Below are 27,474 nucleotides of genomic sequence, written 5' to 3'. Positions count from 1 at the left end.
TTTGGGAAAGAAATATGAGAAACTTTCTTAGGCTTACCTTTCTGCATTGATCTAGCAAAATACTGGCTTAAGAAATTAAAACAGGCTTAGTAATTTCAACATACTATCTTCAAAAAGGGAAAACTAGTTTCAATTTGTACAGGAAAACGTAATATGAAATCTTCCTGCATTTGCATATGAACAGGCTTCTGATAATTTCCTTGTTGTTTCTTTACTAACCCTAGAAGCGCAGAGAAATAAGGTCATCGCATTCATTACTGTAATGACAATTACATTAAGCATAGGAGTTACTTTACCTTTTCCTCAAAGATTTATAGGAATAGTACATTTATAGACCACAACACAGCACAGTAAGACATGGAAGGGAAATTGACCTCATCAAACATTTTCTTCTAAAATAACAGCCAAGGTTAAAAGAAATTTCCATCTCCTACTCAACTGAACCCTCTCAGCAGTATTAAATAATTAAAACAGACACAGAAAATTATAGTGATCACAAGAAATCTGTTTCTCTATGGCTGTTAATGTAGTAAAACCTTGTAAGTGACAAGTGCTGACTAATAGCATTACTCAATCAGACAGATGACCAACATTTTTTCATCTACTTATTAAGGGATTACAACAGGCCAGCCACAAGGGTGGTGCTGAACAAGGGTATGGTCCACAGTGATGGTACAGCAGAAGTGGGGAAGGTGCATTATGGTTGTTTTGACAACCACATTCAAAAGCCTTTCCACTTGGTTGGTTAATCTGGACTGAACACCAAGCTTTAAGACAGATATTGAAGCTCTGAAGTAAAGTGTGGGTTCTTCAGAGAAAGACTCTTACATATGCACGTGCAGTCATAAAATAATTACAATACCGTAAACATTATCATCTGGTTTTTTCATCTTCCAAATCAACTCTGTACTCAGGAATATATTTTATAATTAAAAAAGAGCAATCTGCGTGCCTTCACGGAGATCCTGCTGTACCAATAATCCTCTTTAATAAATTACTTGCACCAGAGGATCTCCACTTCATCTACTGCTGTAGATTTTTACAGTACATCTGGCAGTCTCCATCACCATAAGCTTCTGTAAGCACAGGGTCATACACAGGCTCTGTCTGTGTCAGGAACTGCTGCAGACCAACAGGAGCAGATTGTTAGACAGAAAAGGGTTGTGCTGAGGATGAGATGCCTACAATATGGATGTCTGTTGTCAACAATCACTCCACTCAAAAATAATCTGGAATTCGAAGAGCATACTAGTAAGGCAATGGATTGTCTTTCCATTAGCATTTCACACAAATGGGAAGGTCAAAGAAATAGTAACTAAGGTTTTCTTAGACATTACTTTGGTAAAGGCACGATCAATAGGATACCACCTTCAGGAAGTACATTTCCTTCAAGAAAACTTTCTTTTGAAAAATGAAATGGTTCATTAGCTTGTGGTCTATCTATAGAAAAGACCAGAATGTTTTATCCAAAGAATTCAGATAGAACAGGAGAACACCATGAACTGATGACCACTACTCAGTTAACCAATGACCATTCTCATCTTTTACAAGTATTTGTTTGTAAAATGATACTTTTCAGGGCATAAAAATGAATTGGAAAGTCTTTTTCCTCCACCTCCCTTTGGTATTGGAATAACGGCCAGTTCCTAAGTCTACTTTAAGATTAAAACAGTAAAACACATGATTGTGTCCTCATTCCTCATGCATTTTTTGTTTAAAATGTTATGATTCAAGAAGGTGTTGCATAATTAGTAGCTCTTGAACAGCAGTAACCTATTCACATTGTAGTAAACAACTGTTTTCTTTGGCAAAATATCACCACTCCTTTTCTCTGCAACTAAGCAAGCTGAGTAAGAGGGCACAGTGATAAATGAAACAAAACGGAGAAACCAGCTGAACATAAAATCACAATACAGAAACAGGAAAACTGGTTATTCCTTTCATTTTCAAAATAATCACTTAAGATGGCAATTACTAGATTGTAAGTATTTTCTGTGCTTCCAAGAACAGCCATTAATACCCACAGTATTTTTTGAAACCTCTGCTACAAGCACAATGTCAGTGAATGCTGTCCAGAAATCATCCAAGCCCTTCACATAATGATAAAAATCTTTCCTTTGCAAAAGCAGTGACCCACCCCCACATACGAACCTTAACTATAAAATCACCTTGTTAATTGGGATGAGGAAGGGAGATGAAGGAACAGGGAAGTATTTTAGAGCTATCTTATACTGGCAGATTCAGATACCACCAACTGTACATGCTGAGTCCCATCAGCAGTGCCACGTGCAGTGCCATGGAAGAATCAGTGCAGGCCCTGAGCAAGTCAGGCAGTTTGATTAATTGGCAACACTGTTTTGTCAAACAAAAGCCTAAAACCACAGAACAAAAATCTTTGCTGGGCAGTTTGGCTGCTGAACATTTGGAGGAACTGAAAATGGTTTTGTGTGGAAGAGTTGAAAAAGAAGGTGGTGTAAGCATTAAGGACTGCAGAGGAGTGACATCAACCCAGGGCAAAATCTCTGGAGAGGAATTGCTGCAAGAACGTGGTTGATGGTTTTTATGATTGGACTAAATAAAGTAAAGCAAAGTAGAAATTGTTGTGTTCCAATTTTTTTCTCCATTTCTGAATTCCTTAATTTGCTCTGTGTTTTGTCTGTGGTTTGTTTGGTTTTTTTTCCAAACCTCCTTCTCATTAAAATTAGAAATTAACTGACATCTGTTCTTTCTTTTCAAGCATCCAGACTCTGAAATCCCATAATCTGTATATGGGAAAGGACAATTATTGAGAAACTTGGCTGAAGTACATGTGAGACACATGAATGGAGGTGTTAGCAATCAACTTAAAATCACTGGCTTCAGGGATGTTATTTTGGAGTTGAAGGCAGTGGACAGGAGGAACATTAACATTCCTCACTCCTTTGCTCTCTGTGCGTTATAGCCTGCAACTTCCTTGCCCCATCCCAGGATGTGCAGCCACGACAGGAAACGTGCTCCCAGCTCCCTCCTTCTGGCAGGCCCAAGCAGCGGATCGGGCTGTGTGCCAGCACATCCCAGCAGTGCAGGAAGCTCCAGAACCCGCTGGCTGTGGGATACCTGTCCCACACCCACTGCAGAAAGGCTGCCTGCCAGCCAGCAGGACCATACTGATCTACCAGAAAGCTTCACCTGCAACCATGAAATGGTTCAAAAGAAAAGGCACCATAACAGGGATTCCTCACATTTGACTTGGATACTATTTAAAATGCATCAATCATTCATTAACATGACCTTTACAATGACTTCTGAATTAATCTCTAACTGACTATACTGGCATTCTCTTTACATAAACCACAAATACTTCTGGCACTTCCAGGTATATCAATGATAGACTATAAAAGTTATTTTGAAGGCTGACTTCATCTTAACCCTTTACATTCTTAATGTCTTATTCCCCTACTTGTAGATTTGGCTCAACAAGCCTTTCATATTTGCTGCTATATACACATTTACACACACACACAAATACATCTTTAAGAATAAGATGTCAGAGTAGCTTTGAATGCACATAGCAAATAATGTTGCAAGAGGCCTTAAATTATGAGAATGAATCAGTCATTCAAACAGCATTACCCCTCTGAGATGTGAACAAGGCAGGTTTTCACATTTAGAGCCTAATGTCATGCTTTTGCCTGAGTTCCAAGACTGCAAATGAAATGAAAAGTCATCTTAGTGTTTCCTGGCTTTCCATATTTGGCATTGCCACTAATTAGTTTAACTTTTTTTGTAAACAGTAAAATACACAAATAATATCCCCAATTCAGTTTCTACAGATATTGGTCTCTGTACTATCAAATCGGGTGTTTTTAAGCATATTATTTTTATAGAACAATTACAAACATCAGACATTACAAACATCAGACATTCACCTAACAAGTCTTTTGGAGCTGTTTATAAACTTAGGACCTTTTTATTCTTCTGTTACCTTGATACAACATTAAAGCTTGTCATTACACCCTGGTATTCCAACAAGACACTGGATGAAACATTTTAAACTGCCTCCTAATTACTGATAATAAACATACTGTCTAGTGGTGAAAGTACTCATATTTGTAAATATACTGCTATATATTTATGATAAAACATGCTGCTTGGTGAAATAAAGACAAACAATTCTTACAAATAAATAATTAATAGATACCCCTCTATATGCTTGATTTTTTAGTCTTCTCACTCAGCCTCCAGATTTTATTCTGCACTGGATTCATTTAATAAACATTTCACTGAAATAGCAAGCAGCCCAACCCTAAGCACCTTCTACTGCACACTGACATTTATGACAATCTCATCCAGGGAAAAAGAACTGACCTACTAAGCTTTCAAATTTCACCTCAAAACTTCATTAAGCTTTCAATATATAATCAGGTTCAAACTGCTTATGCAAATGCAGCTAATTGCATCCTCTAAAAAGGCATCTGAAATATGTAAAAGTTTGCAAAAACAGTTTCTGTAAATACATGTCAAGTGTGACATGCTTTTTCACAGCACCAAAAGTTAAGTAATAGTATTTTAAAAGTTCAATTATTATAATCCATAATTTTCTTTACTGTAGTATTTTCCTGTTTTAATCACAATCCATTATCTTGCTCTCAGAAATTATGACAATAAAGTAAGAGATAATGGCATGTCTAGTTGCCAACAGATTAGCAATGTATTATTTGAATCTGTAAAGCACCACATACACTGATGTCTTTGCAAAAAGCAGAGGAGGAGAGGTGGGAGTTATGCTGTGGGAGAAAAAAACTATCACTGTTCTGGTAACAGATATTCCTGGCAATAGGCTTTATCCCACTGTGCCTACACATGGATCTGGAGATCTGCCTTCCTGAGGCTGGCACAGATTGATGGTGCCCTTTCAACAACTGAAGCATTTTCAGGCAGCACCTCCAAGCACTTGGCTATTGTTACCTTTTGGTAAGGAGCAAAGGGGAAAGAAGTTAAGCTGCTCTATGTCAGCAAAGTTTTGTGGATCGATCCGCTGTGAGCTCCAGTGTCTGGAGTAACTTCACTTCTCCCACCCAGACATCACTCAGTCTCCTGAAAGATCCACTTCCCATCCTAAACCCTCTAATCTCTCACATGCTTCCTCAGACCCAAATTCTGAAGGCCTTCTTCAGCTGTTCTCAGAATGTGCTGGCTCAGGAAGGAAGCTTATCACAGTCCACAGCTCTTTGGTCTGCACTTCAGCCTTCCCCTTGGCAAAGGGCTGAACTTGGCTCACTCTCCTCTAGGCAAGCAGCTATCCCCAATGTGCTTGCACAAACTTGTACAAGTAGGAATTTGTAAAATAAATAACCAGAAGAGAGATATAGGCCATCCCTAAGTGGAACAAAAGACAAAAACAAAACATCATTTGGCTATGATTCAACTTGGAAATTCAGAACATAGTTTAAATTCTTTTCCAAGAAGATTTGGGAAAGGTACAGAAGTAATGCAAAGAATGAAAAATCCAGCAGCCTTCAGAAAAACTTAAAGGTAAATTTGGTCAGTGGTTATATTGGAAAAATAGTACTTTTCCAGATAAAATAACTACCAGGAAAAAAAAAATCACAATCCACCATCTAGAAGATTACAATTTGGATAAGACAACAGAAGTGACAATACAGTCAAAATGTAACATATTCAGTCTTGCATGATTTTATCTTTAATTTAGTCATCAAGATGGTAGCTAAGATGAATATTACCTAAAAGTAAATATGAACCAAGAGCTTCATATAGGGTAAAAGTGATGTAAGTGGCAGGAGAGTCATGCCATTATCACCCCAGTGAGCAGAGTACCTTTCTAAACAACGCTAAGTGCTGTCAGTCTTTTGTGCTGCTGTCCAAGGTTTCAGCCTTAAAAAGCTGGCATTTTTTCAATGTCTGAGATAAGAAACATCTCAATTCTATTATGAGTAAACATATTTACCTGAAAGCTGATACTAGTAATACCTTTCATTTTTAAAAGAGAGTTCTAATTTCATCTTCTAGCAAATACATTAACTTTCGATAGCCTTCGGATTATTTACAAGTTTGCCAATTTCATGCTTAAGCTCCATCTTGACCTCAGTCTAGAGCAAATAAGGAAAGAAAAAAAATCCTATATTTTTAAAACTACAGGAGGATTTAAAGAGGAACAACCTGTACCCTTTGAGCTATTCTTTCTGTAACTAGAGGAATTCTGGGGACATTCCAAAAGATTAGAAGAAATGAAACATTTTTTTATTTTGAGAGTCAACAGACAATACAAGTAATTTTAATGTCCCGTACCCTTCTTCTGATCTCATGCAAAATAATTCCAGAGTCAACAAGCAGCTTGATTTGTACATAAAAATAAATTAAAACATGCCAATTAAAACATGAACTAAGAGAACATAAGCTGCTTTTTAATTTAATTCAACTGAAAAGTGCAAGTCTCATTATGAGTGCAAGGCATCTCACTTGATACTAATACAGTCTGATTAAAGAGACTTTTTAATGCTGGATACATTCAACTGATTTATAGTCCAGTCAACTAAGCTGGAAATACAACTCTGAGCACAGAATCAGCAATGAATTCCAGAAACACAACACAGATGCATCATCATCTCACCATCTCTTAGAATTTTTACCCATGGCCTGCAAGGAAAACTCATCACTGATCAGGGGTAAAGAAAATGCACTATTAGTGGGAAAGGTAGCTAAGGAAGAAGATGAATTAGGGGAGTAATCAGTTCTCCCTCTAAATTTGGGAGGGCGAGAATCAAATAAGCTCCAAGGAAATGGAAGGTCTGGCCTTACTTGAAAATAAAACAAAAAAGGCAAGCTACAGTAATCAGAAAGGTATTACCTTCTCTAGTGAAGAAAAGGGTTTAAGTTAAGAAAAGGAATCTGAAATAATTGAGACTACAGCCACACACACGATAAGAGCATAATTGTGCTAAGTCATTAAGACATGAGATCTTGTTAGAACAAGCAAGGCTGTATTATCCTTCTCCCTCCCCCATAAGCAGTACAAGCCAATAATACCAAGGTACATGTACCCTGTTACGTTAGTTCAGACTTTCCCTGTGCTTTGGGAAAACCAGATAAATATCCCCCTCAATGCTCAGAGGCATATGAATATTTCTGCTGTTGTTGAAAGTACATATTACTTCGGGAGGATTGGGGTTTTTTTCCCCCAAAGCTTTGACCTGGAAAAATAAGAATTTTCATACATATGCATGCACTGCCTTAGTTAGAATTATGAATTGTATTTTCTCTGAAAATAAGGAATAAAAAAGTACTGGAGAATACCTGGAGACACAACAACACCTTATAAGACTCTAGAGTAATTTGGCCAATGGCACTGATGTCTAAATACTGTACTGAGAGCAAGTTCAGTAAGTAAATTAATTGAAAGGGATTTTGAGCAGGAGGATTTGCTTCTCTCTAGCAGTTCTTTGCTAGCATGTACACGTATTTCTCCACTAACTCCATTATGATTGTGCTATTTTACTTCCCAGCCACATAAGTTGAGTTTTCTCTGTATTTCTTCCTGTTGCTGAAGAAAAGCTAAATGCAAGAGTTGGACTAATTTCATCCTTTACAGGTATCTATTAGATACCTCTTACCATAAAGAATTTAGCAACATGGAAGTTATGGGACTTCCCGGACAAAATGATATATTGAAATACATAAATTTGCAATCTTTCTATGTCACAACACATTTTTTTAAACCTCATATACATAAACATGTCTTTACAGTGAACTTTTAAATATCATTAGACAGGTTTGGTTTTGCTTTTGGGAGTGGGGAAGTTAAGAAGAGGGATATGGAAAATTTAAAAAAAAAATAGTAAAACCTGTTCATAATTGTGAAATGAATTTTCTTTCCATCAACATTCTGTTCATTCCATTGTTTCCCTTTTATGCATTAGGATGTAACCTGGCATAGTACTGTATTTCACTCCAACCCTTTCTTTAGTTCACACTTTGAAATGCATTGAGCTCCATGAAAAGCTGGCAGCCTTCACAAAACAACACCAATGGGATTTACACATCTTTCTGTGTAATAGACCAGGAAGCTTTTACAAATGTTTATTCCCTCACATAATGCCCATAAGAAGGGAAATCAAGCACAGATTATTCTCCACCAAAGCATGTTTCAGCAATATATGTATAATGAGTTTCAAAATAATCTTAATGTTATAAGGAAAAGAGTCATTAAAAAGTCTGTATTAACCTTTTGAATCAGAGTAGAGAATAGGCAAGTAAATTGCTGAGGTCAGAGAGTCCCTGCACTGAACAGGAGCCTGTGGTGAATGTCACACTGACACAAGAGAGGGGCCTGACAATGCAGGTGTGTCACCTGCAGCCTCCTCTTTGCCCACAACACACCCCTGTGCCCTACAAGCCCTGCCAAGGTCAGCTGGAATCCGGGTCCAGTTCTCAGCACAGCCTGTCAAGGAAGAGCCACCACATGGAGGACATTTGGAATGAAGATAAGGTCTGGGAAACAAAGTGTGTGACAGACATCAAAGAGCTGCTACAAAAAGGAAGGGAATAAGCTGTTCATGTTCACAGTAGAAAATAAACAGTTGATAGTGCAGGGCTAGATTTTAGAAAGAAATTTAGAAAAAAGGAGGCTTTCTGAAGGGAAGGTTCGTCTGACTGCTGATATGGCAAAATAAAACACCTATTACACCAAAACCCCAGAAAATAACCTATAAATTGGAGGTCAGCATCACTAAAAAGAGACTAAGGTGATACAACTTCCATAATTGAACCTTTGAACAAATGCTGTTGACAAACAGCTAGAAAATGTAACCTGTCTTTTGACAGCACTTAATTGGCACCTACTGCAGTGGTTTGCTGCCTAAATACCATTGTGCTATTTACTTCAATAGATTAGTATCCTTTAATAATGTAACAGATACATGAGTTTCATATTTAAGAAACATCTCCCTTATAATGAGATTTCATATTACATTCATTTAATAATTATATCATACACAATGAATCTGACCCACCATTATATGCTTACCCAATATCTACATATTCTCTCTGCTTTTCTTGTACTTTTTCTTCTTTTGAAGGCCATAATCTTTTTAAACTGCTACTTTTTTATCAAAACAAACAGGTAAAAGAATTTCAAGTATCTACAATGTGAAGTGTGTATTAGTTCATAAATACTGACTGCTATGCCTTCTAAATTGTAATTCAAACATCCAACCTGAGGCTTATAAAAGCTCTTGCCATTTCACCTTCTGAGTGATGCCATCAGTCTTGACAACTGACTGATTTGCATCCCTGGCTATTGCCAGATGATTATATAAATTGTGCTAAAGATAGCTTTTCCCATTATTCTAAAAATTACTAAGCTCTAGGACCTCTTTCTGACATACACTTCACTAATTTTTCCACTGGTCTTGGATTTGTGCTTTGGGAAGGCAAAGAAATAACACTGGGAGGTATCCTGCCTAATGACCTTCTGATAGATGGGGGGAAGCTGAAGATCTCTTGCATTCACAGTAGACAGTCAATTTGATAAAGACCACTATTATAGGAAATTTAACTTAACCTATTTAATAATATAACTTAAACTATTTAATAATTTACCAGATAATGTTTTAATACCAGTATTGTTTTCTTTACATGGGACAAATCTATTGGATTTTGCTTTGGGTAATCTAGGAATACATTTCTGCGAGGTAAAAAAATTTCTTACGAGTTCATATTAACATAGTAGTTCAGAGAAAACCTACCAGTTCCTATAAATGATGGAAGTACACTGCTATTTACTGCATTTCCCTAAATATCAAACAAAAGGACTATATATACTATGGAGACCTTACAACATTTTGTTCATTCAACTTCAGGGAAAAAAATAAAATAAAAATCTCATTGTTGTTAAAATTCCAGAGAGTTTGTAAGAACAAAGATTTTGTTATGATACATCTACTGTGACGAGAGTGTGTTCTCTGCTGATAAAGGCAGGCAGACTGCCAGGCTTATGTGTGCACATTAACCATGCAGATCCTCACTGTTCTTCTTTACTATATTGGAGCAGCTGCTGCATTTTGGGGAGTACAAACCGTATTCCCTCAACAACCAGTGTAGTTTTGTCCTGTTGTTGCTGAGTGCATGTACCACACAGAGCTGGTAGTGAAGCTCTCCTTGTGTTTACATGACAGACCCACCACCTCCTGCTAAAAGCTGCTCACTATTTTCCATAATAGGAAGAAAGCTCTTCAAGTAATTGCTGCTACAACCATGTATGATTTTTAGCTTTTCACTCTCCAGCACAAGGGTATTAAGAAAGATTTCTCTTTCTTTGCATAATTCAAACAAACTGATGAAGAAATACCTTCTAGGTAGTCTGTAAAACAATTCAAAGGTACATCTTTTCCTAATAGCTCAGTTACTGTACTCCAAAATATACTTAACCCAGCAGAAGTAAGACAATTTCTAAACATTTACTTAAATAACCTTTTCACATATTTAAAGAGATACAAAGAAAGTTCACAGCAGCAAACTAACAGCCAAAAGCTGAACCACACTGCTTGACAGTGCTGAAGAAATAGGAAGAAAATGTTCTTAAACTGTGTTTAACAAAGTAGTCTTTCTTCCAAGATTAATGAATATACTTCCTGACCTGTTTAGAAAGCATTTTCTACATGGTATCTGGCATTCTTTAGGGACATTAATTCATGACATATTTCTCACATAATTTATTCCTCCTTTAAGTGGTTTTCATTTTGTGCTTCACGAGTGGTTTTTTTTTTTGGTCTGGTTTTCAGGTGGTTGTTTTGGTTTATTTCATTAAATTACCACCATTACTCCCTTTTTCTTCACCTCCCTCCTCGCCCCAGCAGAAGAAGGAACACTAACTAAAAATACAATCAGAAGCTCTTTGGTTCAAAACTTTACTTTGCTCAAGGCAGAAGAAAACCAAGTATTTTGTGCAGCCCAGACAGCACTCAGTGTTTCCTAATTAGAAAGGAATTGAGCAAGACAGACAACAGTCAATAATAACACATGGATTTATTTTCTGAAGAAAGGCGAGAGATCTGTCTTTGGGAGGTACCACCTTTTCCTGAGGTTCACTTATTTCCTGTCATCATTCCAAAAGCAGCAGTTCTATTAAGTAGATCACGTATCTCGATTGGAAGATGTATTGCAATATTCTCTCCTCATTTTATTGAAAGATTAAATGTAGTCAACACAATTTTACATTAGAAGAAACATGAGAAAATGCTCTGCTATTTCTGAACCTTTCCTACCACATTCAACTGCCAAAGGCAAATGTAAGGCCAGTTTTGTATTTTATGGTGGTTCTGAGGAGACACTTTCAACACAATACAAGCAGCACAGTTTATTCAATAGCTCAACACAACTGAAAGTAATCCTACAAGACTTGTTAAAAAGAACAATCAGATATTCTATGTAAGGATTCTTAGTGAAATAGCATATACAATTCTGGAACCCTGATCAAGAGCAAAACCCTGCATAGATTTTTGTGCTGAAACTAAGGATGCAGGATTAAAAACAAACAAACAAACAAAAATTACCAAAAAATAAAAGTCAAAGCTAGAGAAATCATAGAAGGTTCTCATTTTTCTAACATTAGAGTTGCTGGAAAGGACTAGCAAACCATACCTTCTCTGTATTCTTTATAGATACAACTTTGGTGTCAGTAGTTCTGCTACCTTCTACATTAGTTGCCACACTTGGCACACAAGTTGGGCAGGCAGCATTCCATGAAAATCCAAAGGATGTTCCAGGGGATTTTTGCAGTTGGGCATGTCTTCCACAAATTACTGATGCATATATACAGAAGTAAAACAAACCCTAGTATAACTCACAGTGATCACCTGTATGATTTGCACACACTGAATTCTAGACAAACGCACTGTAGAACACATCCCAAGTAACTGCTTCTATTTACATGACACAGAAAAAAAGCATTTTCCACATACAAGACAAATATAATTAAAAACAAGCAGCAAGCAAAACAAAATCTCCAGGTTATGAGTCACCATAAGCTACGTGAAAAAAGCTAATAGGACATTAAGTTATAAGTTAAAATGATAAGAGCAGAATGAACTTTATGGATAGTTACAGCAGTTACCATGACCCAAACATGAACTGGCACCTCGTGCTTGAGGGAGCCTGGTACCCACATTGCTTTGTCAAACAGATGTCTGTGCCATCCTGACTAAGGTCTGATGGTATATTTGATACAATAAGACCAGCAGAAATACTGTATCATGGTTTTCAAGTGAATGAGAACCTTACCAGCAATGCATGTGAAGGCATGAGACTAGAAATTGAGCAAAAAATATGGAACAACTAAAGATTGCATTATCCCAGCCAAAAACCACAGCAGACTGGTTCAACATGGCACATCAGACTCACTAGACTAAACTCAGGTTCTGTTTCACCACTATATTTGCTTATTATTTTAATCTTCTGTGAAACACACTACTATCAAAGATGCTCAAATATCACAAGGCAGTTACTATTAGAATCGGGTGTTTTAACTAACAAATTATGGTATCTACAGGCTCAACTGCAAATTTTTATGTGTCCTCATCTAACAAGTAATTTACAATAACATGGAATGGAAACTTGTTGCATCATGCCTAAAACCAGAAAAAAAAATTCTTCAGGGCAGAAGGCACATCTTTGTTCTATAAAGTGCTCAGTACATGTTGTGTTGCTTCTCAGGGTTAAAGGAATCCTGCAGCATGAAGGAGCAGAGGCTACAGCATGTAGCTGCAAGGAACAGGGTGAGCTGCTGCAGTCCCTCCACAGGGAGGGACACAGCGCTGATGAAAGGCACTGTCAGTTCTAATGAATGCAGAGAGTTTGCCACAGAGCCCACAGGTCTGGGCTGCAGAATGAGTTCACCACTTATTGTCTGTTATCCAGCAAGAGATCCAGATCCTGGCTTGGATACACACACAACCAGACCTATTAATGCCCTGCCTGCCACAGAAGTTTCGCTGGCTGTGATGAACCCAGCAATTAGTACTGCCCAACAGAAAAGCAAAAGTGGTACAAAGGTCCCTGGACTCACCTCTGCTCCCTTCTCAGGGGATTCACTTCAGTCAGCTCTACTCTAGTCCTGTGAAATGAGTACCCCATGGCAAGTGGGCGATCGTAGTGGTGATTCTAGAACAATCCTCCAGTTTACCTGCTGAAAGACACTGTTTGTGCTCCCTGCAATGCCTCCACATGGCAAACCACCAGTGCAGTAACTGGGAGACACAGAGATTTGCCTCAGATGTGTGCTCTGGTCACTACTAAACAGCTAATACAGGCACACCTAATTACACCTCAGTTATAGCTCAGATTCACAAACTCTACAGAGAAATTACTGCCAGACTTCCTCACAGCAGACATCCTCAAGGAAGAAGGTAATTTGCAGCTAAATGGATAAACAATTTGGATGACAGCATACTACTCTTTATATTAGAACTCCATACACACAAATTGTGTCTCAGAATTAGGGAGGTAGCAATTTTTAATCCTACCAGCTATTATGGACTTATTGCTGGGGTTTTGCAGGAGCCTCTCATTCCCTTCCCATCTTGGCTGAAAATTGTAGAACCATATGGAGGATTTCAGTGTTACCTGATTAATGATAGTAGTTCACAAAAATAATTACACATGGGTGTAAGCTTAAAGTAGCTGCTCAGCTGATTTTTTTTTTTTTTGCAACAGTATTTTTCCAAACTGAGAGTTCAATTTTTAACAAAAGTTATGCTTTTTGGATACATTATGCTTAGCATGGTTTTTATACTTTCCCATACTGAAAATATAATACAAAGAAATATTTGTATGGCATATTTTCCTGCAATGGTATTTATATACAGGGTATTCATTAACTTTCTTCAAGTCACTAGATTTTATTTAAGTGCTAAACACCTTAAAATGCCTTGCAAGTTATTAACTTTTTTTGTAGTCAGCTGAAAATATTCTATCAATATACAACAAGAAGCATAGGAAAATAGAGTATTCTGGTGCAAATTTGGCAGAAGTCTGTAACATTACTGTATCTGTACACCCTCTAACACAACACTGTTTTAAACAGGTATTCAAGATTTCCCATTATTACTCCTCAAGCTAGAAATGGAATTAGTTTTGGCCCTGCCACAGGGCAGAGACAGGGCAGAACACAAGTCCATGCTGGGGTAATTATGCAACTTCAGTTTCCCTGCAGAGTATGAGGCAGAAAAGAACTAAGATGTTGACTCTTTATTCCTTTCCCCATATGACATAAGTGCATTGCAGGGATTTGAGGGAAGGAAAGAATTTTTTAATTCCTCTCTGAATCTGTTTATTCTTCCCTCCACTTGAGGCAAATTGAAAGAGACCATATGAATACCAAATTATCAGCCTGATTAAATATCAGAATCCTTGTAAAATGATTTGGCTTGGAAAATACATTATTCAGTTGATATAAAATTCTTGTCATAATGCAGAAACTTGTCTAAAAGTCTCTTTTGACTCATTCTATAAGAACTGATATATATGTTTTTAAAACAAATAGATACAATACCTATATGAGAAAAAATATTAAAAAAAATCCAAATTGCCTTCCTTTACCTGACATTTGAAAGTTTAATTCAGAGTGGGTTATGAAATAAATACAAAACTCAAAAAAGACAATCTTATCTTTGTTTTTCCATATTGATTGACTTGAACAGTGATCTATGTATATTATAGCTGGAAGCATCAAAACAGAATGATTGCATCATTATCAGAACCATGCTGAAATCTTTCTGATTTCTATAATTTGTCAAAAATCTCACATTTCCATATGGATGTGCCTGCTTAAGACAGATTTTTTAAATGAAATTGGAACTTGCTAACTAAAATAATAATCTTTGTCACTTTGCTTCTATAAACTTTTTAAACACCAGATAGTTCCTTTTGTACTAAAGTATAATTGCCAGGAGAAAAATACTCTGGTTCTTGGTTAAACATCTTCAATTCCAAGCTCTAGGCTATTTCTGCACTGTTTGCAGCCCAGCATAGCAGAGCCAAGCCCATACAAATTTCAACCAGAAGAGCAGTAACATAGTACTTGGCTCCTTTGCTCCCCTACCCAAAACAAAAGACAACAGGATGATCCTTTCAAACACAAAGAGTTAACAAAAACTAACATAGAATTAAGTTGTACACAAGAACAGAAATAAAGGTACCACTGAATAACCTGTATTTTGGTTTTGCCAGAAAGCAAATAGGAGAAGTGAACAAACCAAAGGTAGAGAAATTGGACTCCACGGGACTGCCCTACCCTTACACAGGGAGGCTTGAACAGAAGCTTTTGCTTCTGCCAGGATGTATCCACTGTGTAAGAGCCTCTTTCCTAAACACATTCTACCAGGGGAAACTGATTTTGAAATATACGTACCCCTATCCATGTATACACACACAGAAACACACACAAACACAATTTGCAGCCTCTCAAATTAGATACTAATGCAGCCAACTCAGTCATGACTGACAAGGAAACTGCCATCTATCCTGACCCCAGTGCAAAGACGCACATCCATTGCCTAGGCTTTTCCAAGGGAGACTTTACTATGCAAGGTGCTTCCAAGAAAAAGACCAAAATTTGATATGCTGCTTTAGTACACAGTCATATGTGCAGCAAATTAACAGTTAATTAGTACACAGTCATATGTGCAGTAAATCAACAGTTAATCCCCACAGACATCACTGCACAAATACCCAGTACAAGGAATTACAAGTCTCTTGACCAAAGCTACACACATTATAATACATATGCAAAATGAAACCATTCCATACTCCAATCTCTTTTCCACAGTTCAACAGTATAACTCATCCCTTTTCAGCTAGGGAAATGCTGTATGTCTGAGCAGATAACCAGAAACACTCCCTAACAAACTCCAATATCTTTCCCCTATTCATGGGGAACACAGGCTAGTAAAGACTGTTGTATTTTCTGTTAAATTACTCAAAATAACATTGAACACGGGTTTAACACAATCTGGTCTACTAGAGGAACATATGAGTTAATTATATATGAAAACTTTCTGTTCAACATAATTGCAAAAGAAAAATTATTCCATGCTCTAAAACAGGATATACATTTAACTTTGCAAGACTTGTAGAAATTGTGACATATGGCACAGTAGGAAAACGTAGTGAAAGGCATCAGGGGAAAGGACTGTCAACACCGCAACTGCCAGATTTGAAGTTCTCTGCCAACTTTACTAATTGCGTATTAAGGAAAAAGGTTGAGGCTTTCAATTAAAAACAGTGTTGCTGACACAAACTTGCACAGGAATATGACCATGGTGCAACAAAGTAAAACTCCTGGGCTCAGAATATCAGTTTTGAGACTACAATTTCACAGCCATTTCTTTGGTAGCAGTTTGTTTTGGACATGGCTGCACTTCTGCCCAAGGCAGTTGTGTTCCCTCTCATTGCCACAGCCCAGCTGACATTCATAATACAGAAACCACCTCACCAGCACCAGCAACTCATCCACTGCTGGTCTCAGAGCAGGAACAGTGCCCCAGGCAGAGCAGGAATCCAGGGACATCAACTGTTACGACAACGTTTGAATAACTACTTTTTGGACTCTACCTAAACAACACAGGAAAGAAAGGCACAAACAGCCACCCAAGCACAGGAGAAATCAAAAATGGCTATTGAAATGCATTTTTAGCAACATTACTAAATCAAAGATCAGCAAACCAAACTAGATAATACTGACACATTTTTTTTTTGACTGACAGCTCTGGGAAGAGATGACTCTTACAACTACTCTAGACAGGGATCAAATGAAAATAATTAAATGGGAAAACCATAAACGCAAGTCAGTAACCTTATCTTCCCTCAGAGACAAGAACAAAATTAAGTTCTATAAAACATAAACAGTCAGGAAGTTTGTTTCTTAATGCTTTAACTTCTGTGAACATTAGAATCACTTAGAATTGTTTAGATTGGAAAAGACCTTTAAGGTCATTGAGCCCAACTGTTAAGAACATGTCTCAGTATGGCTTCTTTGCCATCCACCACTTCTTTTACAAAAATGCTATTTGTTCTTTGCTGAGCTCACCTTTCTAAAAGGGAGATTAAGATCAAAAAAAGAGACTGACAAAATTTCAAGTTATCTGCATTCACCAATCACAGTTTAATCATAAGGAAAAAGTGTCTTGACTAGTCTTGTTACTATTGTTGAAATATTTGTATCTTCAGACTTCAAGCATTCTATGACCAAGAAAGAATTTGCATATAAAAATTTAAAAATTAAATAAAATAAAGTGGAGGTAAAGAATTTAGTTTTTACATCACAGTAACTGACTACCACCACTTCTTAAAAAACATTTGTGCAAACTAAGAAGCCTAATACTTCTTGGCAATGCTGTATGGAATAAATAATTAATTACTAATTAACAGTTTTCATATCACTGTATAAGGCACCTGATAAGCTTCTGCAACTTATCACTTGATACCAACTGATCAAACATGAGAGCCTCTCTAGTTACATTCTGCCAACTACTTGTTTGTCTTTTCACATGTTAGTAAACACAAGCTGCCAATAACCTGATGATAAAACCATAGCTATGTTAATTTCCACCTTCCCTGTAGCAGCAGCTACAGCTCACTGACCATAAACACTTGAAGTTTACATAATTTATTCTCTATCTAAAATACTAAAAAATAAAAAGGTGAAAATTGTATATATGTCATTTTAAATATAGTAGCGTCCTATTCTAACTTATTCTATTCAGCTGCCATTGCGTAAAAACATACGTAGACATCCTTTTTACAGATAATTTTTTGTAACTCAGCTCCAAACAAGAAAGGAATTACTTAGGAGCTTAATAATGGAACCATTCATCAGTTGAATTAATGTTTTAATTAGCAGTTGCATAAAGCAAAGACATATTATTAAAAGTCTCCCTGAAAAAATACCATTGTTGTGTGTTGTACATTGACTTAAAGTGGTCACATTACTATATTTTAAAAGTATGATGGTAGGTGTATTCCAGCATTAATACAAAAGAAATACATTCCCACTGACAACTGAGGAGCTAAAAATCTAAACCAAAACAATCATAAACTTCCCAGTAATGAGCCACGTTTAACTCTTGAGAACCATATTCAACATAATGATGCGTGTTAAAAGGTATGTAGGTATTGGGAGTTCACAGGAGAGGAGAAGAAATGTAACACACAAGCTTTGAACACTCACCATCTGAATTGGTTTTTTGTGAAGATCTCGTTCAGTCACCAATTTTTCTTGGTCAGTGACATAAAGGCCTTTTTGTGCCAGGGCTTGTATAACAGCATCATGACCTAGAAGTGGTTTTGCAGCATCACTCTTGAGAATAAGGCTCCCAGCACGACAGTAGAGCTCGGCAGACAGCAGCAAGTTCACAACAGGTGGTTTGATGTGCTCCTGGTCATACTGGTCTGTGTAAAATGGTTCCCGTAGTTCTTCTGGAACATTTTCTACAAAGAAAAAAAACCCTAGTCAGTATCAGAAAGGACAGATGTAGTATTAGGGGATTTTTCTTTTTTAATATGTCTGAACTCCAAATTACGTTAAAGAAAGCATAGTTAAGGAAAGGCCAGAGTTTCAGCAGTTATCATAATATAAAATAGTATGAAAAATTCCACACAAAATTAACATTTGAAATATAAATAGCAATTTAAGAAAAATTCAAAGAGCATCACACTGCAAAAGATGTAACAGAAGGTCAGCCTGTGGTTTGCAGCATCATTACCTTAAAATTTCTTGTCTTCTCCAAACACATGCCCAAACATTCTCATTTCCTTTGGTATAACATTATATAGGTCAGACACACAAAGGCAGAACAACAACCATTTAAACACACACCCTGGTCTCTGTTATAATAACAAAATGGAACTGAAACACTGTGTTTCAGAACAGAATAATTCAGGAGAAAAATCAGCCTTCTAAGCTGCATATATGCAAGGTAAATTGATTACTACACTATATATGTCAAAGGCCACGCATCACGGAATTCTGACAATCCATCAGTTAAGCATAAATACACGGATGTTTTACTGAAATTAAAAGATGGAAAAAGAGGAAAAAATATTATCCATTTCCTTCTGTCAGAGTACTGAATTCTTATTTGTCTAGTTGTGTTACTGACTGCTCTTGAAATTGTGGCTTTTCTGCTTTTTCGATGAGCTGGTTTACCACACAGAGAAAGATATGCAAGATTCTGTCAAGTTTATGCTGAGATTTTAACTCCAAAATTAGCATTCCAAGACAATCTAACAGGTTTTTCATATACTGTACATAAAATATAGGCAGACTAAATTCATAACTGTCTACCACAAAAGCAAGAATTATAAATGAATTGAATATGACTAGATCAAATGAAATTAAATCACAAGTCAAGTGGAAAATAACCTTCATATTTTCAGGCACACACTCTGCAAGATGCTCCATTTTCCTCCCGTAAGAATTTCACTCTCTGTTGTGAAATTAGTTAAGCCAACAACACTTACGGGATAAAGAGCATGTGATTCTTTCCCTGAGTCCAAATGGAAAAAGCCTATTTAATTGGTAGAAGAAAGAATAATTGTGCAGGAAAGCAGTGATGCAACTCTAAGTTCCCATCTCCTTTGCCTTCAACTGGATAAATGGCTAAACAGACAAGGGTTGAAGCAGAGGCTGGAGTAAACAGCCCAGTCAGGGTGGAGTGCAAAAGAAAACAGAACATGCCATCACAAGATAATGACAGATTATCATCTTCCTCATACATATTCTATTGCAGTTCACAGGCTTCCATTATGGGGTTTGGAAAGTGCCAGCTGCCTTCCAGTTGTGAAAGGTACATGTTATAAAGTGCAAAAAGTGAAAGAATTGTTAACAAACACTTTGAATGTCATAAGGATGGTGTGAAAAAGGTAGGCTATTGCTACCTTTCCTTTTGGCAAAGGAAGCTATTGGCTTCCTTTGCCAATTCAGAGTATCAAGCAAAAGAGAGGTATAGTTTATAATTTGCTTAAACCACGAGACTAAATTTGGCAGAAAAACCGACAGCTCTGCCTTAGAATGCGGATCAAAATATACTGTCAGCACAACTACTCTGCCCTTTAAAACACAAATCTAACAACATTACATTTTTACAAGACAATAATAAAACTGCTAACAAAAATATCTACCAGTGTCAGGAGATGAAACTGCAAACTTCTCTTCCACTTCCCAACCTCACTTACTGACTCTATGGGACCCAGAGTCATCCAGTCCTACAGAAAGCACTTCTGCTTGGGGATCTGAGCTGCTGAGTATTGGCTTCCACAGGGATTGTTTTCATCTCTCAGTTCTATCCGACCTTCTTTCTTTTCCCCGTTTGTCCACATGTTGTCTATTTAAATACAAAGCTTATTTTTTCTGAAGTCCCTCATGCTCCATCTCCACCTCGGTATCAGAAGCACAGTCCTGATTATCTGGACTTTATCCCCTACAATTCCAAAAGTCAACTTTGAAAGCATCTTTATGCTATTTCCTCAAGCTAGAGAGTATTAGAAAATGTTTTTTAAAAATATCTCACAATTCACAGGCAACAGGTCTTGTTTTTGGAAAAAAAGAAAAAAACACATTGAAAAACCCCAACCAAAACAAACAGAAACCCAAACCAAAAACCACACAACCCCTTTTTGAAGCCGGTGAGAAGTTAGATGGGAAGAGAGAAAGTAGTTTGTAATTTCTTAGAAGACCTAAAAGAGCCTCATTCCCATATGAAAAAAGTAGTTCTTGAGGCAGGAGTAGTTAGTTATACACAAACAGAAGTCACATACTCTGGGATTCAGATTCACTGAAGACAAAGACAGATTTCAAGTCTGAAAATTTGAGCCAGAAAAGAAATTTCAAGACAGGAAATAACAAACCCATCACCTCTGATTTTCATCTTCTGTATTACCAAAACAGATCCTAAAGGGACAAGATTAAGATGCAACAAATGCATTTATTATGAAAAAATTATATCCACTACTGGGATTTAGTAATTACGACCCAATACTCTTTAAAAAAAATCAACATTAGTGCTAGCAAATGCAAGTAGAAGTATTTGTAAAAGCTATTCCTGCTCCTGAAAAACACAGAAAAAGACAAAATGAGATGTATGCCATTTCTTTGACTTCACTGGTGTTCATAAAAAAAATACTGGAAAAGAAATGTATCAGAAAAATAGAATACAGAAAGAAAAGGCTAGGAAGAGAAACTGGCTACAGACAAATTCTGAATGTACAGACACATGTGAAAGTTCACAAACAAGGAATCTCTGCTGCAACAAGGTCAGAAGCCTTTACAAAAGAGAGTTCCCTCCAAACAGATAAAAACAGAGGCACTGTGCCCCACTTCATAACTTGTATCAAACTGATATCAGAACAGCTCCTGATAGCAGAGTCAAACTGTGTTCTCACAGTAGAGATTTTTAGGGGGAAAAAAAAAGCACATCAGATAGGTAACAGAGAAAACTCTTCCATTGCTAAGTACAAGGTCCCTCCAGAATTGGCACATGCTGCCTCTGAAGTCCCGTGGAAGGGAATTTCAAGGCTACATCCAGTTCTCAGCAGATTAACAGAACAATCAGCAGGGTCAAAACCAATTCTGGCAGGACTGGAGATTGTTTAAACCGGCTCTGTTAGAGAGAGAAAAATCTTAACGCTAATCCTCAATATGTGCATTTTACCATTCCCTTTCCTTTGCCCAGCTGACCAGAGGAGGCTTTCAAGATCAAACTCTGAGGTAAATTGCCAGGTTTAAAATAAATACCTAGTTGCACATACTGCCATAAAGTACCACCCGACCTTGAAATCAATGGTAATTATATCAGGGAGTTGAAATGGAGTCAGACATGTGAAATACATGAGAGACCAGGGGAACTGGGTGTACTGTGGGAAAGGCAGTGGAGGATCGACCTGCACTCTGCCAGCACCCAACAGGCAGGTTTTGAAGACACAGCCTTGGACTTTGCAGTGAAGTGCTAAAAACGCAGCGGTCATGAGTAACCCAAGGAGAAAGTTCTTCAGAGAGAGACCACCAGAGCACAGGCACAGGTTGTCTGGGGACCCAGCTGTGAAACTACCACCCACAGGGACTTTCAAAACTGTGGACAAAGACCTGAGAAACTTCCCCTAACTGATTTTCTTGGATAGGGAGACCAAACAAGATGATCACCCTATTTTTCCCCCCCTAGAACTGTAGAACAGGACCACAGATTGCAAGAACACTTCCCACTATGAAATAGAAATACAACTTAATTTTTCATTGAAACAGACTGTTTTAAAAGGAAAGAATAATCTAAAAATAATTCTTGAATACCACTCCTGAATTCACCTTTAACAGTTGTTGTATAAACAAAACTCTCTGCTCAGATAAACATGAATTACTCCTTGGAAGACTCTACTTTTTGGTTTGTTGAATCAGTCTGCTACTTACATAGTTCTTGGCTAGCAGGCAGTGGGTGTACTCTTGCCTAGGGACAAGTATCTAAAAAGTCAGTCTCTATATTATGGCAGACTCAATTTCAGTAAAACCATTCTTAACTTTGCCCACCTCACTAAGCTGAACCTGAGAGATTCTTAGACTTACCATCACAGAAGTACTATCAATAAACAGACTCCAGCCTCCTGTCTCTAGATGATACAAAAATAGACCACTGTCCACTGCTTTGAGAGCCATTCTGCACTTAGAAGGGATTCCTCATTAAAAACAAAACAAAACAAAAAAAACCCAACAAAAGCCAAACAACAACAAACCAAAGACCCAAAACAGGGACATGCTCTACCCTCATAGCCTAGTCAGATTTCAGTTGTTTTTTTGAAAGCTGAGAATCATGTCAAAAATGCTCTACTGGGTCACACTACCTGTCTATCCCATCCAATATTCTGTCTTTGCTGGCACAACAGGAAGGACTCCTCACCAAACCTACAGAATGTGTCTGGTACCTGCATTTCTTATTTAAATGGGAAGACTGGCATCTACCTTACTAAAACCTGCCCATTGATTCAGGTTCTAATAAACAAAAGAATGACTTAGAATTAACCCTGGTAATAATGGGATCAATTCTTATTAACATAAATCCCTTCAGAACTTATTTTTGGGAGATGCAAGTTATGAGAAATGTAAAGATAATTGTTTAATTATAATCCTATCTCACCCAGGTAGTACCCTGGTGACACAGAGTCACTAAAGTAACCCAACAGATTACCCTCAATCATGGGGAGAAGGGAAGGGCATTAAAATATGTCTGCAGTAGGAACTGCAATGATGGTCAAGAAATACAAACCAGGTAGAGGAAATGTATTTCATCTTGTCACCTGACATCAGTGAGCACTGGCTACAGTCTCTTGGTCAGATCTATCACATTCTGCAAATAGGCTCAGCTGTAAAGGCAAAAAGGCTCAAAATAGGCTCAATGGCACGAAGTCATTAAAAGGACAGATTCAAAACTGTCTACTCCAACAGAGGCACTTTGTGTACTACGAGTCCTGCAACTGTGAACTTAACCAATCACCTTCTGCACGTTTGTACACGCACAGGCTACAACTTCAGATGACTCCTAAGTCTAACAGATCCAGAAGGTCACACCATTTTAAGTATTTACTTTAAAAAGGCGATTGACAGTCAAACTATTAACAGTTTCAAGTGTGTTCTACAGAAATGAGTGATACAATAACTCTTTAAATAGTAAATCCCAGTAGATTATTAGTCTAGTCAAGTGATTTTAGTAGGACTGACTGAAGTATTAGTTTGTCAGCAACTATTTTAGAGAGATGATGGAATCTAATAAAAATTTCTCACAAGAATCTCAAACATTTTCTTTTGTACTCCAAACTCTTCTACAAGGTCTTGCTTGCTGCCACAAAGAATAAAAGTAAAGAAATCAGGTCTGCTAGAAAAAGGTTAAAATGTATTCTGGCCTGCAACACCCAAAGTAACTGATGTAGGATTTAGCAGCTACAGCTTGTTTCTGACAGATACACCACGTTCATTTCCTCCCTTCATGGTTCTACTGGCAGCATGTGCAAACAGCAGTAAGTAGCCACATATGAATTCTGAAAATATTAATCATCAAGAGAGAGCTATTTTTAAGTTTCTTGAGTAACATTTAGTTCCAGATGATGCAATTTGTAATCTATTGCTTCAAACACCTATAAAGGATAAATTTAATGTTGAAAGGTAGATGGATTATTCTATTTAGACTGCAGAAAACATAACAAATGTTTAGGAGAAGCACTCAGACTTTTGCAGCTTTTATTTAGTTTTTAGCTTATTCTGGTCAAAAAAACCCCATCAAAACTCGTGCTAACCAGTGAAACTTATTATTGTAGCATGTTAATATGTTGAATGGATAGAACGGCAACAGATTTAGCTTAACTTTAAAATTTTTCCCATAATTTTCTGAGAATCATACATAGAGATAATCTTAACTTAGTAACTAAAAATTGGATGAAAATCTGTCTGAAAAACTATTTTCCAAAAGTACTCAGAAGTCCCCTAACAAATGGGAAGAACTTGTTCAAGAATTCATATCTTCCTTCACACTAGACAAGGTTCTAGAGAAGTGATTTCAAGCTACAAAAGGATTGAAAGCACTTTGGAGGACAAAATTATAATTCAAGATAATTCTGATAAGTGGAAGAAGTGGTTTGAAAATAGGGTGTAGTTATGTAAGTAGAGCTGCAAAGCAGGAACCTACAACAGTACAATTACAAGATGGGAACAACTGAGTAGGCAGGAGTTCTGCAGAGAAAGATACAGAGCTACAGTGAATCACAGACTGGATGAGTCAATTCTAGGCTGATGAAAAAATGACAAACATCATATTTTAGTGAATAAATGAGAGTATTATAGGTTGGAAAGATGAAGTAATTTTTTCAAATTTACCTTATACTACCCATGGTTTAGCTGGACCATTAGATTTAAACTTAAGTACAGAACTCACACAAACCAACCACAGAAAAAACACATGAAAAAAGAAAAAAAAAACAATCCCGCCAAAAACGAACACCAAAACACAGAGAGCAAAAAAACCCCCAAACCCAAAGTCTGTTTTGTCTAAACAGCAGAACAGAGAGGAAACACTGCTTTTATTATGTGGAAGGTGTTATAAACAGGTGAGGTGCCCCCCATTCCCACACACACTAGGAAGAGGTCAATGGGTTAACAGTGTAATAAAAGACATCAAGATTCTCTTCAAACATTTAGAGATAAGTAAGGTTCAAATTGACTAGCAGACATACTGTGGATTGTCTATAATTAGAGATTTTCAAAAAACAGGCTAAACAAACATCTGTCAGGAATGATGTATATTTAGCTCAGCCTGTCTGTAGGGTGGCACATGGACAACAAATTTTCCAGGCAAATTTTCTACAACTATGTTAGAGTGAGAAGGCAAAAACTTCACATTTCAAAATAATTAAATCCATTTCTGTTGTTTTAGAAATGAAGAGGACATAGAGTACCACAACATCCAGGCCTTTTTCAACTTACTGTTGAAAAATAGGTGCTGTTATTCTTTTAAGTCGAAGGATGGAGTGTCTATACAGCTCAACCAGTTTTTCTATACTGAAATGGTTCACTGCCAGCTTGGGGAGTTAAGGCTAAAATTAAGTGTTTGCAGGTTTAATTTCCAAGGTCAAACCTTCCCCCTTTCATACTTCACACTTTTTGTGAATTTCCCCCCCTTACAGTTACTGCAAGTCGTGTCACTTAAACAATTTGGTTATTACAAAACATTCAATCTGACATGTCCTAACACTGTTATACTGTCTCCCAGCAAAACATCAAGGCACAAAATCTTACATTCCCTCAACACTTAAATATGAATTCTGTCTTCATGTGGCATTTCTTTAAAAAATCCTTCATGTGAGATGCCTTCAACATGACTGTTATTGTACTTAACCTCTTAGGACATCTCACTAATAAGACAACTTACTTTGACCTGCCTGTGTTGTGAGCCAAAATCTGTACTTGGAGCTTCACCAAGGACAATTTGTCTCTCAGTTTTTGTTCATAGGTATCAATCAAACACTGAAAGTAAATACTAAATGTTAATAAACAGTACCTATTTCAAAGTCTTTTTTCAAGAGCAAATTCTCTTCACAACACAAAGCTGTAGCCACAATTCTGATTGTATTAAAATATGCTTTTAAAATATGTATGTGAAAGATGTGCCCTGAAAGATAGGGCCATTTGATACATAAAATTTCTTCCACGGACACATGATTGTAACAACTTATGCTTTTCATTAATAAAAAAGAACAGCATTACTTTGTTTCAGAGAGGGTAGGGAAAAACCTCTTCCCTTCCACTGCCGAATTTAGAAACCGCAACAATTCAAGGATTAAAAAAAGAAATAAAATGGGGAATCTATAAGCACACTAATCAATTTTGTATTTCTTTTTTACAAACGTATATGGTAATAGAAGACTGATCTACTCACAAGAACTAAAATAATTTAACAACCCCAAACTTCCTTCCTTCTTGGAAAAGGTGAAGGTCAGTTCTTTTTCACTCCAAGTATAAAGGAAGTGTTTGTACTGCAGACATGCAAATCCTGTGCACTGTTTTTCCCTACTTCAGCCACAAACTCTTCTTTGAGGTTACTAGTTATATTAACCTAGTGGAAGATCTGAGAGCAGAAACACTACAATTGTGTATGTTTGCCTCTCTTCCTACTATTATATTACTGCAGTATTTAGAAAGCAGATGGAGCAATTCCCTCCTCTAAATATATTTCATTTGTGCATCTCAGAACAACTCCAGTAATGAAGAGAAAGACTAAAGGAATTTGTTTTGGATAACTCTTTTCACAGAAAGTGGCAGAAAAGTACCCTGCAAGTGGCTTTACACATCCAATAGAAACTCAAGAAGTACAAACCAAGACCTTTCAACCACAGGCTGAGAATCTGTCAAACTCCAATACAAAAAGGTTTTCTGTTTAGAATGTTGGGTTATAAAATTGCACAAGTATTGTACACCCAGAATCCCATGAGTAGAACCTATTGAACTAAGCTACCTGAAAATATAATGATTTCAGAAAATGCTGAATTAAGTACTTCAAAGAATTTCCACCACTATTTTACCTGTCATGTGTGCATAGCTAGTAGAGCCATATGAAAAAGTATATTGCCCAGATTTCCCAAAGAAAAGTAAGCAGAGTTTATTGACAAATCTTTACATGGAAATAGTATTTCGATCTTTTTTTTCTTTCTAAAGTGATGAATATGCACTTTATTTCAGTAGCTACCACACTTATTGAAATTTTACTAGATTCAAGTACTTTAAAAGTGCCCTTTTGGAAGCATCACATCAAGTATCATCAGTTCCAGAGGCATCAAAGGTATGCCTTTAACCCTGTCCAAATAGATAACAAAGCCCTGGCCCTAAATGTAAAAGGTGCAAAATTACAGAAGAAAAAACCTTTTCCTGCTATTCTACAAAAACCAGGAATAAAA

General features: G+C 37.0%; 1 protein-coding gene across 4 annotated transcripts in view; it reads right to left on the bottom strand.

Moving 5' to 3' along the window:
* Window positions 1-27,474, bottom strand: part of CAMSAP2 (calmodulin regulated spectrin associated protein family member 2) — a 77,871-nt gene that overhangs the window by 48,766 nt on the left and 1,631 nt on the right. For all 4 annotated transcript variants that reach the window (XM_071565273.1, XM_071565274.1, XM_071565275.1 and 1 more), the window contains exon 2: window positions 18,221-18,480. In XM_071565273.1, coding sequence (XP_071421374.1) covers window positions 18,221-18,480 — 260 coding nt within the window. The remainder of the gene's footprint in view (window positions 1-18,220; window positions 18,481-27,474) is intronic.

This window comes from Pithys albifrons, chromosome 10 (assembly GCF_047495875.1).
Source record: "Pithys albifrons albifrons isolate INPA30051 chromosome 10, PitAlb_v1, whole genome shotgun sequence".
Taxonomy (NCBI): Eukaryota; Metazoa; Chordata; class Aves; order Passeriformes; family Thamnophilidae; genus Pithys; species Pithys albifrons.
This window is presented reverse-complemented; position numbering and strand designations above follow the sequence as displayed.